Source organism: Crocuta crocuta, unplaced genomic scaffold (assembly GCF_008692635.1).
Source record: "Crocuta crocuta isolate KB4526 unplaced genomic scaffold, BGI_CrCroc_1.0 scaffold666, whole genome shotgun sequence".
Classification (NCBI taxonomy): Eukaryota; Metazoa; Chordata; class Mammalia; order Carnivora; family Hyaenidae; genus Crocuta; species Crocuta crocuta.
In genome coordinates, this window is record NW_027528879.1 from 142,813 (window position 1) to 156,352 (window position 13,540).

The following is a 13,540-nucleotide window of genomic DNA, read 5'->3' on the forward strand; positions in this document are numbered from 1 at the left end:
GGGTGGCTTAGTCGGTGAAGCATCCGACTTTCGCTTAGGTCATGANAAGGTTGCTTTTAATGGAGGCCTTAATTTCAGGCTCTTTAATAGGATTGGAAAATAACACATCTGACACATCAATATCCACATGGCATTTACCTGAAAAATCTAGCCCAAACCAATTTCTAGCATAGCAGTTGCAATTGGTACCATTAATTGCTTTTGTTTTCAACAGTTCACTGACCCAATGTCCACCTCCAATATTTGTTTAAACAGAGACAAAACACGTAGCTATATACNTTTAGTAATTATAATTATATAATTATACTAAAATATATTATATAATACTATATATATTTTAATATGTAAAATTAAATAAATATTTAATTTATTTATGTAAATATTCTCTAATGCCTTCCATGGGTTTATAGTTGGCTAGTGATTTATTGGCATTGTAGAGTCTCTTTACACTCTCATGTACAGCTCTATCAGCATTTTTGTACAATCGCATTTCTAGCATTTTATTTCAGGCAGTATGGATCATCATTTTTCCAAGCTTCCAAGAGCCAAATTAGTAACATACTGACACCATTTTTCCAAGATTCTTGGAAAAAAGTTAAGTCTTCTGTGATAAGGGATTGCTATCTAATAAACAAACTTTCTCCATCCGACTTTTAGTCTCCCCCCCAACATTGTTGTTGTCATTTTATTTTGTTTTTGTATTTTAAGCTGAGTTTTCAAAATTTTCAGATATGCTAACTCAGATGTCTCCATTTTACATCTCAATGCCTCACTCTTTCTAAAACAGGAGACTGAACTTAGCATAGAAGACTTACAGGGTTTGAGAATTTTTCCTTCCCTGGAGCTTCACTACTCCCAAATGTTCTCTGTTCTGCACATATTATAGGTGAGCGCTGATTGCATTCTTCCAACGATATCCTCTCATTTTCCAGCTTTACCTTAAATTAGTAGTTAACAATGGTCTCAGTTCACTGTCTTTCTCTATTGCATCAATGGCCTTCAGACATATATTTCTGTGGTTCTAAGGATTATGATTAGTGTGTTTGGTTTGTGTAACCTTCTCCAAATGCATGTCACAACTCTCTCCTTTGTCCATGTTGTTCCCAACACCCTGTTTTTATATCTGTCCTTAAACAACTTGAAGTTTTCTCTGCCTTCAGTTTGTTTTGTTTTGTTTTACTTACTCTTATCCTTTCCATGGATTTGTCTTTCTCCAGCTTTTCAAAAAATGCTTCCATAAATTTTAGATCTCTGCTGATAGATAATCTGATCATACTATCTAAAGAAGCCCCCTTTCAGGGTGCCTGCGTGGTACTGTTGATTAAGCAACCGGTTCTTGGTTTCTGCTCAGGTCATTCATGATCTCATGACTCATGGGATCAAGCCACACATTTGGCTCTGCACCAACAGCACGGAGCCTGCTTGGGATTCTGGGATTCTCTCTGTCCTTCTCTCTCTGCCCTCCCCTACTTATACATGTGTGGTCTCTCTCTCAAAATTAACATTTAAAAAAGCAGTCTCCATCCTTTGTTCTCTCAGAGCATCTCATTCATTTTTATAACACCAGAATGTGAAATTCTTCACTCAATTTATGAGCTAAATAATTTATTTTATATAATTTCCTAAATGCCCCCTCTCCATTACATCAACATTACATGAAGCCTATCTGCTTCATATCACCCTTGTTTTTTTTACTACATCCTCAGCACCTAATACCATGTCTGCACCAGAATAGAATTCTAGTGCGCATTCATGATTGTATCTTCTTTAATTGAATAGCTGGCTGACCTCTTGTGTGATCGATAGCCTAGGTTCCTGACTACTGGAATAAGTGTTACCATCGATCTAGAATAATCGAAATTATTTCTTCAATATTAAATAAAACTCACCCTCCCCCAAAAAAAAACCACCCACAAAACAACAAAATACTTTACCTATGAGAATGGGACCATGAGCCAAAGTCATCACTTTTATAGTAAGTAGACCTGTGTAGATTCAGTATAAACATGAATATTAAGATGCTTCTGAGGCTATCAGTCTGGCTTTTCTAACTGGACTCTTTTGCTCTTTAATTTTTTTTCCTTTCTGTGTTCATTGGAAAATTTTCATCATTTTTAAAAATCAGAATTAATACATATAGACACCTAAATAGTGAAGTTGTTCCCAGTTTACTGATCTGATTTCAATTTAACCACTTGTCCAGAAAGAAGAAATGAAAAATTCAAGGTAAAAAGTGACATGATACTGGAAAAAAAAAAAAAAAAAAAAGACATTGAGAGAGGTATTCTAGCCACAGAAGAAATTGCTAACATATGCTATTATAGGCTAATGACAAAACAGTTTTGAACATTATCAGGAATATAATAGATCCTAAAGAAACTGTAATCTTTATATCACATACCCAAAATGACTTATTCTACAAAATATTCCATATAAATATGAGTCATTGAACTTCAGAAAAAGAAAAGAGAGGTATATCACAGTCAAGAGCAGCTAGAAAAACAAATTATAAGAAAATATCAGAACAGAATATTTCTGTATTTAAAATAATAGATGAGTAGATGGGATTAAAATATGCAAGATCATCAAAGAATGAGACAGGGAGCTATAGATAATTAGAATCAACAGAGTCATTTTGAACCACATTGAGGAAACAGATAAAAGAAGAATGGTAGGACAGTTTTTGATATCATCAAGTCTGCTGGAAGAGATTTCATTTAAAAACGTTAAAGAAATTTTAGCTAGACAGAGTGAAATAAGAATATGTTACCAGAAATTCCAGGAAGAACTCTAGAAGGCATATCATGACAATTTCTTCATCTGTCTGTTCAGAAAATTTGGCCAAAATCATCCAGATCTCCAAGGTTACAGATTTAAAATGCGTTCAGTCTTATTGTTCAGGAGATATAAATAATCTCATTAATTAAGACCTACAAATGTACAGCATCACAGTGAAAGTCAGAGACAATATGTCAATAAAACACCTCTGATAAAGGAGATAAGACTGAACAATACATGGTCTTATGGGAGCAAACATAGCAGATAAGAACACATAATAGTGGATATATTATATTACCAGGCAAATATATTAAGAATAAATACTTAAATCAGCCACCTCCCAAGCAATTCTCCTGAGAACAAAATCTAGTCAATGCTAATTAATACATTAAATATTAAAAATAGAAGATAAGGAGATTCAGGCTTTTAGAAAGAGGATTAATATTTTTCCCCCAGGTAAGTAAATGAATCTTAACAAAAGAATAGTTGATGAGGTGGTTGTTTCAGAATGTGTGAGAAGTAAAAGCTTAGAGGAGTTTATCTCTAATCCTCTTGGTTTTTATGCCATAGATCATTAGGTTCACCATAGGTGGAACAAGGAGGTAGATGTTAGCCACAAAGATGAGAATATGAAAAGCCATATGGTGACCAAATCTGTGAGTGAGGAAGGAAAAAAAAAACTGGAGCATGGGCCCCTAAGATCACACACACTTGGGATCCACAAGTGCCCAAGGTCTTGAGCGTAGCCTGGATGGAAGGTAGAAGACAATATAAAGAATCATAACATAGGAACATAGGATTAACCTGAAATCTGAACCTCCTGTGTGTCTGACTCTGATTTTGGCTCAGGTCATGATCTCAGGGTTTGTGAGGGAGAGCCCATGTTGGTCTTTGTGCTGACAGTGTAGAGCCTGCTTGGGGTTCTCTCTCTCTCTCCCCTTCTCTCTCTCTGCCTCTCCTCTGCTTGCACTCACTCTGTCTCTCAAAATAAATAAGTAAACTTAAAAATTAAAAAAAATTATTTGTATGTGGGTGAATCTGGAGTGGTTATTTGAAACATAAGCTTTTACACTTCTTTATTTTTGAGAGAGAGAGAGAGAGCTCACGAGCAGTGGAACAGGAGAGAGAAATAGAGGGGAGAGGATGGGGGAACAGCAGATCTGAAGCAGGCTCTGTGCTGACAGCAGAGAACCTGATGTGGGGGCTCGAACTCACAAGCATGTGAGATCATGACCTGAACTAAAGCGAGACGCTTAACTGACTGAACCACCCAGGCATCCCAAGACATAAGCTTTTGCTATGACTGCCTCCTTGTGTTTTCAAGCACACAAGTGAAGCCATCGTGATACACTTTTAATTGATTTTAGAAACTTTCTATGAATTATACATAATGGGGTTGACTAAAGCATATCTTCTGTATATACCTCAGCATAGTGAAAAGTCTGAAACATTACACACCAATCTGTTAGCAGAAATTAGGAGATGTAAATCCAAGGAGAGAGAAACAAAAATTGCTTCTTTATAATAATCCTGCTTTTCTTTTCCTTTGTGAAAAAAAGTTATGTGTTTGTGGTTTCTCACTAATTCTAACATGTTTTGTTTTCATTTTCATTCACTTTGAACTATTTTCTAACGTTTCTTTTGATTTCTTTAATCCACAAACTATTTAGAAGTATGTTATTACTTTCCAAATATCTGAGGAGGGGCTTCAAGGGAAATTGCTATTACTTTGGAATTATAACAGAACTCTGACATTAATTGTCTTACCCCAAATTAGAATTCATTTTTCCAGTACTGCTTCCAAGATATATTTAATGACAAAGAAACTGTAGAATGAAGAGAACAGAAGATTGTTTCCTAAATTTTACCTGATTGTCACTATGCTACATATAATAAGTATGTATTGAAAAATAATATTAATTTCATATGTTCTAAATTCTTTTTCCAAGGACTGAGAGCTATAAGAGTGACAGCAAAACATTCTCAGCCAGAGCATATCTGTATCTATCTCCTCAAACTAAGCAAAAATGAAGAAATTATGAGTTAATAAAATTAGAATCTGAATTCTAAACCTAATTTTAATTCTTAATAGCTTCTTTCCCTCACAACATGGGAAGGCCATTCCCCTTGGTGCCCTTGGGAGGCTCTGACGTTAGGGATCATGTTTATAGCTGAGATCGTTTGGAAAAGCCATAAGTCATGAGAGAACTGAAGGTCTCTCTCCTCTTCATCCCACAGAGCCCCTGGTGAGGTAATGCAGTGCACAGTGGAGCTCACTTGTGTACAACTTCAGATGCTAGTCAGAACTCTTTAAAGCTCATTTTTGTGTGTATCCTGTTTATTCATTATTTTTCTGTAATGTCTATTCCATTGGCAGGCCTTTTTTTTTTTTAATGTTTAATTATTTTTGAGAGAGAGAGAGAGAGACAGAGTATGAGCAGAAGAGGGACAGAGAAAGGGAGACAGATTCTGAAGCAGTCTCCAGGCTCTCAGCTGTCGGTACAGAGCCCGATGTGAGGCTCAAACTCATGAAATATGTGATCATGAACCAAAGTCAGACACTTTACTGACTGAGCCACTCAGGTGCTCCTCGGCAGGTAAGCCCTTTACTTTGATCCTGATTCATGACCTGAAGGCCCCTGTCTTTTCCTAGTTCTACCCAGGACACCAATGGGAGGCATGGTCACAAGCCACACAGATGGTGCACTTCAGGGAATTCCATATTCACTGTACCTGGGTAATATCAACCTTAAAATTAAAATGGCCAGTTTTACCAGCAAAATGGGTTTCTTTGGGAATAACAGAGAAATTACAGTTTGGGACAAGGAAACAATAGCAAACCATAGGCAAGTCTGAAAAGACCAAGGGAAGGTAAGCCTTTATTAGGTTTTAGGACGAAATTGGGGAGGACTGTTTTGTACAAAAGTCTATGCAGAAGAATGAGTGTTCAACGATGTGATGGATTCTCATTGGCTTCAAGGGGTGGTTACTGGGCTGTTGTAAAGGCAGGGTGGGATTGTCCTTCTTTTGTTTTGTTTTTTGTTTTTATCAGGAAATAAAATTCCTATATGAAAAGTGTCCTTCCCTGTCAAAAGAATTCCTTTTCTCTGCTGCTTAGGCAGTCTGCAACATGTGGTCTGTGTGTGAGAGCACCCCCTTCAGACCTTCCTGAATCCATTGTAAGTGTGGGTTCCTTTACTCTTCTTTGGTCAGAACAATGAAGTAATAATGCTGTGCTTCATTTTGTATATAATCATCCAGATGCTAAGGATACACATGACTTACGTGTTTGAACAACTCCGGGACCCAAAGGTAGAAACGTCATGTTTAAAAACTAGCGAATCTAATAAAATACTAGACCGTCAGTGTCTTCTTTAATCCACAGTGGTGATAGAAGTGTTATCTTGAAATTGTTCTCATGAGGAAACCTTTAAATTTTGTAATTATTAGAGGAATGATAGCATTTTATAAACTATATAAATTAATGAAGATTGCATCTCACATCTCTGAGCCAGGTCGGCATGTGAGGATTATTTTTGCACTTTTTCAATCAAACGAGATCTATAACATTTTTAAAACCTATGTTCATTTGGCTAAGCTTATTAAAGGGATTGTTTGTTGTATTTTGAATTTATTCCAAGACAATATCCCCTCCTTTTGTCTTCTGCTTATATGTATATATATGTATTATAAACATATAATCCTGCACTGTTTTTAATTTGATGTCCTGAGTACCACAGTTAGTATCTATCAGTTTCATAAAGTGTATACTCATGACCATTCTTTTAAAAATTTTTTCTTTAATGTTTATATTATTTTTGAGAGAGAGAGACAGAGTGTGAGCACGGGAGGGGCAGAGAGGGAGACACAGAATCCTAATCAGGCTTCAGGCTCCCAGCTGTTGGCACAGAGACCGATGCAGGGCTCAAACTCACAAACTGTGAGATCATAACCTGAGCTGAAGTCAGACACTTAAACGACTGAGCCACCCAGGCGCCCTCTGATGACCATTCTGATCACTTATTTATTTAAGAATGGATCACTTTGAAGGGTTTTTTAAGGCAGTTTTTTTCTTAGAACTTTTCTTTTGTTTTTTTTTCAATGTTTATTTGTTTATTTTCAGGGGGGAGGAGCAATGAGAGAGGGAGAGAGAGAATCCCAAGTAGGATCCACACCCAGCATGGAACATGACATGGGCTCGATCTCATGACCGTGAGATTGCAACCTGAGCCTAAACCAAGAGTTGGTCACTCAACTGACTGCACCACTGAGTCACCCCTCTTAGACCTTTTCTACTCAAACAAATTTATATCCATTCAATCACTGCAACATTTACTAGCCATTCCTTATGTTTCCCCCACTCCTTTCTTGAGGGTCAATGGCCAACATGCTTCATCTTCAGTAACATCCATCCTGCCACCCTATGTTTTCATATAGACACAGAAAGAAGGAAGCTTAAAATTAAACTCTTGCCATGGGGTTCGTTTTCCTATTGAATCATAATCAATGCTGTCACTATGATTATTGTCATCATCTGTTGGAGACCGGCTGGGGTCCAGGGGTCCCTGAAGGATGGACGGTGTCGGCGAAGGAGGGATGAGAGAGGCCCGAGAGTTCTTCTGGTCACCAGGCAGGCATCTCTGCTCTGACTAGGGCTCAACTTTATTTTATAATTAAATGTTTGGGGGACAACACAGAAATGGCATTTGCCTTAGACAATGATTTCTAATAACAAACTTCTTTCATATGAAAAAATTTCCCAGAACATAGATTTGTAGAAGACTTCTGCATAACGTTTATCAATAGTGAGATAGGTGATTTAGATGCTTATCCTATGGGGAAGAAGTTATCTTTAGCATATCCGACAATGTTTTTAGCACAAAAGGGTGAAGTTACTTCTTTGTGAGCAGGAGTCAAACAGGTCTTTCAGGAAACACCTCTGCTCCCATAAGCACAAAAGGACAAGTTCCTCAATAGGTTCCTTCACAGGGAGCAATCAGCATATTCAAGGCCAGAATAAGTCACTCCAAATACTTGTTTACAAATGCCTTGGGGGTGGGGGGCCAGTGTTCCAAGCAGAAACAATTGGGTGGGGGTGGATATCTGTCCTTAACTCTAAATTAGGCTCTTTGTCTCAGGGCCAGACTCAAGCCCCCTTTATCACATAAGTTTTGGATCTGCAAGACCCAAAGGAAGAGACTTTTAACAATCATCCACAATGTTTTCATCTGAAATCTCTTTGGAAAAGGCAGGGATATGCTTTTTCTTATGAGCAATCTGTGTGGGGAATATTGTTCTGATCTGGAATATTGTGAGGCCTGGACAATACCAGCAGGCTCATTTCTAACATAAGCCAGTAGTAGCAAAAGGAGATACCAGTTTTCATTTCTCATGGGAGGAGCTGTGCAAAGCTACCATTTCCTAGCTGTGACTGTCATCCAGTGAGGCCAGTGCAGCCCCCAGCAATCATCAACACTGTCACCATGATTATTAACTATATCAATTCATATTTAAAGCTATTTTCAGTCCATCTCCATAGTATTTAAATTTTTTGAAGTACTGTAACCTTTTTAAATTGATATAATATGATCAGGTCAACATCAAGCTTAAACAGCATTATTACATGTTTCTCTGTGGCTTTTTTCCTTTTCTTCCTTTTCTTTTTTTCTTTTTCTATTTCTTTTACGCATACGTGTGTGTGTGTGTGTGTGTGTGTATGCCTCTGTCATCAGTTAAACAACTGTCTTCTCTACCATAAAACACAGATACAGTGAAAAAAATAGGCTAACATGTTAAAAAAAAAAGACAAGCAAAAGATCTTTCCCATATAGACTATAATTAGTAAAATAGTGTAGGGAAACAAGCCTGTATGATTCCTTTGATACTATGCACAAAATCAAGATGTTAGTTGCATAACATTTCTCAGAAGTGATGTATATTAAAATCCTACTTAGGATGAAAAGTACTGCAGATAATAGAACAAAAGTAAGATTTCTTTATGCCTAATACAACGGCAGAAGAAAACAGCCACATAAATTTGATGGATTTGGGGAACCACTTGTGGTTCTCATGGGAGCCAGATGTGATTCTCATGAGGAAACCTCAAAAGAATTCAGATACAGGCTGGTAACCATGCACACACGCACGTGCACGGGCAGGCGCGCACACACACACACACACAACTGCCTGTTCCTAGACATAATTTTAGAAGTTTCTTTTTATGCTTATGATCCCAAAGTACTGACTTACTTTGTGTGGTGGCAAACTGGGTATCTCTCTTGTTCTTAACTGAAATTCTAGGAAAGAGAGGTTTTAAAATGTAATTCTTACTCATAGATTTTATTTCGTTTTCAAGTCTGTTTGTATAATGAGACCAAGGCCTGTGGAACGCTGCTTTTTTTTTTGAGGTCTTGGTTCACTGTACTCTTTCTAACAATGTACATTTCCTCTGACTCACCAGATCTACAAAATGAGAAATCGAGAAGTTAGATGAAGCAACAGATCATCAGTAAGTAGGTATGGAATGCCATGCCATCATTATAAGAAGAATTCTTGGGGTGTGATTTATGAAATGTGTGACCCTCAACTCCTGAATGTTTTTGTAGCCAGCAACACAGACTCGGGCAACCTATTTGTTTTCCTTAATATAGCAAAAAAGCATGTGACACTCTCCCGCAAAATATTCTTAGTTATCAATATGTCTGAGAAGATTCTATGCTCCTGGTGGGGTTATAAATTCTTAATGTGAATCATCTCATCTATTTTTCACAGAACTTCTATGTAATAGATATTATTACTGTCACTATCCATAATGTATAGATACAACACCTTAGCTTAAAGAGGTTAAATTGCCCAAGACCATACAAGTACCAAACCCAAGCAGAACCTATGTTTTTCTTTGTTTATAATGATTTTGTTAATTAAGAAAATCAGCACTAGTATGAAAAAACTTACTTTCCTCCACTGAATTAAATTCTGTCTTGCTGTATATAGCTATTTCCGAAGAAAGGCACTTTCCTTCTAGAAGTCTGAGACTTTATCAGAAAAATAAGAATAAACAAGAATTTTTCCCATAAAGATTGCATAAATTTTATGGAGATGATCACAAAGAACATTATAGTCCAAGAGGCATAGTGTTAATCCTTTCAGTAGAAGTTTGTTATTGTTGTAAACCACAGCTTCCCAAACAGGGAAATAACCTTTCTGAGAAGAATAAAACATTCCCATGCAATTAATTGACCACAATGCAACTAGAATCATCTTTTAAAAATATAAACATGATCATGCCATTGACTATCTCAAAAGCACACACATGTACATGCATTCAAAAATAGTGCCCTGACATGTATTTATTTAGGAATAATATAAGAACTTCTGTAAATTACTTACCTCTTCAGGTTTGCTTCATAATGCTTCTCATATCAAGCCTGTATCCATATCCAAAATCTATTCTGGAAATTTTATTATAAATTGTAAAATGTTTCATCCTCCCCTTTGCCTTATGGCTTTTATCTCTTTTTGGAATTCTCCTTTCCCACCACACAATCCCATGTGCACATTTTTTTCTCACCTTTAGGATCCCTTAAATATGACCTTAAATATTACCTCCCAGGGAGCTTTCCCCAATACATGATATAGTTACTTCCATAGCATAGTAGTTGAGTCCACTTTATATTTTAACTGCAAAGGACAGTATCTAAGATGGGCTGGTTTGTAGGCACATAATCATTTCTAAGTACTTATTTGTTAAAAATAAATTTATAAATTTAACCAAATATGAACCTCCTGGCAAAAGAAAGTAAAAGATCACTTACTTAATTGCTCCTGATTAAAATATATTAAAAATGTAAAAAAAAAATTCAGAGATTGGAAGCACTGTATTCACTATCATATAGCTAGTGTCAGATTAGGAGTAGCATATAAACTTCTTGGACTCCAGTCTTATTCTTTGGTCCACACCTTTAAGATGAAGCTAAGACAGAATGAAGATACAGAAATAAATAATAGAGTCAGCATTTTGTGCTAAAAGGATCCTGGGACTATGTGTTGATAAAGATTCTAATTTGATCAGGGATGTGAGGCTATTCTTACTGCAAAGACAGGAATTCTGTATGGATGACATTCATATTTCCCTAACTTTGAGCATCAATTGCTTTAGTGGCCAAGAAGATAGATAAGATAAGCATAAGAGCCAGGAGAGGTTTTTTCCCTTTTCCACCTATTTCCTTTGATTTTCATCTTTAAACTAGCTTTAGATTGTCCTCTCCTAGCAACCATACCCCACTTTATATGAAAAAATGGAAAACAAATTTAAAGACTGTTTTCATATGATTTTTCATGTCTTGATTAAAACAGTGTTACATGTGGAAATTAAATAGCTCATACGAGTTTCTTATTATGATCTCTTGTCTAAAAGCTTACTAGTGACTTCGTGTTTCTCTTTGACTACAGCTTTGAATAGGTGGTGAAGAGGACTTGTGTAGTCAACAGCACAAGCACAGAATGTAAATTTCATGAAATAAGGATCTTGGTGAAAGTGTGCTAATGCAGACTCTCTTAATCTCGATACAAAGATTGTTGATTCCTGCACTTCAAATGACACATCATGGTCTTCTTCAATGGTAGTAGCTACAGACGTTTTCTTCTGAGTGGTTTCCCTGGTCTGGAAGACTCATATCCAGTGATTTCCATTTTGTTTTGTGTCCTCTACCTGATTGCCCTAATGGGAAACATCACCATCTTAGTGGTTATAAAAGTGGAACAGTCACTTCATACACCCATGTACCTTTTCCTCTCCATGCTGGCTGCTAGTGACCTGGGACTCTGTGTTGCCACCCTGCCCACTCTGCTCAAGCTTTTCTGGTTTAATGTTCGTGAAATAGACTTTGATGCCTGCCTCATCCAGATGTTCTTTATCCATGTGTTTTCCTTAATGGAGTCAGGCATCCTCCTCACCATGGCTTTTGACCGCTATGTGGCCATCTCCAACCCACTCAGGTACACTACTATTTTGACTGATACCACCATTGCCAAGATAGGTGTGGGGCTTCTGCTACGGGCAGTGGGCGTCATCTTCCCAGGACCCTTTCTCATCAAGCGACTGATGTTTTGTAAGGCTAATATGCTCTCCCATTCGTACTGCCTGCACCCAGATATCATCAAGCTCTCCTGTTCTGACCACCAAATAAATAGCATCTATGGCCTCATCATCATTCTCATCACCTTTGGCGTGGACTCTGTACTCATCCTCCTCTCTTATTTGAAGATTCTGATTACTGTGCTAGGCATTGCCTCCCGGGAAGAACAATTCAAGGTCCTTAACACTTGTGTCTCCCACATCTGTGCCGTGCTGCTGGTCTATGTCCCTATGCTGGGAGTATCCATTATCCATCGCTTTGGGAAACATGTTCCACCTGTGGTGCACATTATCATGGGTTATATATACCTCTTGGTTCCTCCGGTTCTCAACCCTGTTGTCTATTGTGTTAAAACCCAAGCAATACGCACCCGTATTCTAGGGAATCTACTGAAATCATAGCTCAAGTACGTTAGGGTCATTTATTATTTCTAGATTAATTCTTATGAAATTATCTTCTAACTTGAGCCACACAAAATATATATGTCACTGAGAAACATTCATATGCTCACAAGCCCCATGTACATACTTTTCTCTCACTCTTCTGGAATTTTTTGAAGACATTAACAATGTATTATGATTTTCATTTCCCTCAACTCGACAAAGATAGATAATAAATAATTGTACAAATAGTGACTTCTCAACCATCTGTACTGTCAGGAAGCCCCAGTATCTATGGATATCAGTGGATTAGTTGGAAGATGTAGGATGTAAAACATAAGGCATCTGGTAGAGGCCATGCTATCACCTGACTCCATCTGCAATTTATCTTGAGATGATACCTCCCACAGATGTCCCTTCCGTGAATTTTTACTATCCATCTTTGAAACCATAGTTAATTTTGTCAACTTTCACTTGCAAGAAACCTTTAGCTACTACTTTACAAATGTGTTCATCTATTTTACCATGAACAGGCCCAGATTCTTTGATACCTATAGGCACACATGTAATACCTAGAAAACTAAGCTAAAAATTGTAGTACAGACTGAAAAGTTGATATGAACTGCTGTTTTGGCATGCCAGGTACTACTCTTTGTCTCATATTTTTGATTTGCTAAGGAGTATTTTGCTGATTTGTGAAACTATGTAACTCACCTTATGTAAAAGTAGGCTATTGACTTTCCATAGCTTTTGGGAGGTGTGCTGCTGAGAATATTTGATAGAGGAATGGTACTTTTATTTGAACAGCATCCATTTTCAATCGTTTTTGCCTCAAAGGAGTTATTAAAATAATGACAAAAAGAGAGAGAGAAATAACAGTGCTTGTGTTTGGTTGCATTTGCAGTATATTCCACCAAGAATAAGAAGGAAAAATTTCATAAGCCAGGACATCAACTTCTTAGAGGCTATAGGGTCTCTTATATATTCCTCTTTCTCAAGGTTTGCTGATTTCTATGGCTTTCCTATATCTACTGAAGAAAAACAGACAAACTTCTACAGAATTATATTTACAAAGATTTCTGGACAAGGGTGCCTGGGTGGCTCAGTCAGTTAAGCATCAACTCAAGTCATGATCCCACGGTTTGTGAGTTGGAGCCCCATGTCAGGCTCTGTGCTGATAGCTCAGAGTCTGGAGCCTGCTTCAGATGCTGTGTCTCCCTCTCTCTATGCCCTTCTCCTGCTCGC

The 13,540-nt window shown here is 37.3% G+C and overlaps 1 protein-coding gene across 1 annotated transcript; it reads left to right on the forward strand.

Moving 5' to 3' along the window:
- Positions 1-11,383: 11,383 nt before the first annotated feature.
- On the forward strand, positions 11,384-12,316 carry LOC144225553 (olfactory receptor 51L1-like). Its single transcript, XM_077756777.1, has one exon. The coding sequence runs from the start codon at positions 11,384-11,386 to the stop codon at positions 12,314-12,316; it is 933 nt and encodes a 310-aa protein (XP_077612903.1).
- Positions 12,317-13,540: the final 1,224 nt, after the last annotated feature.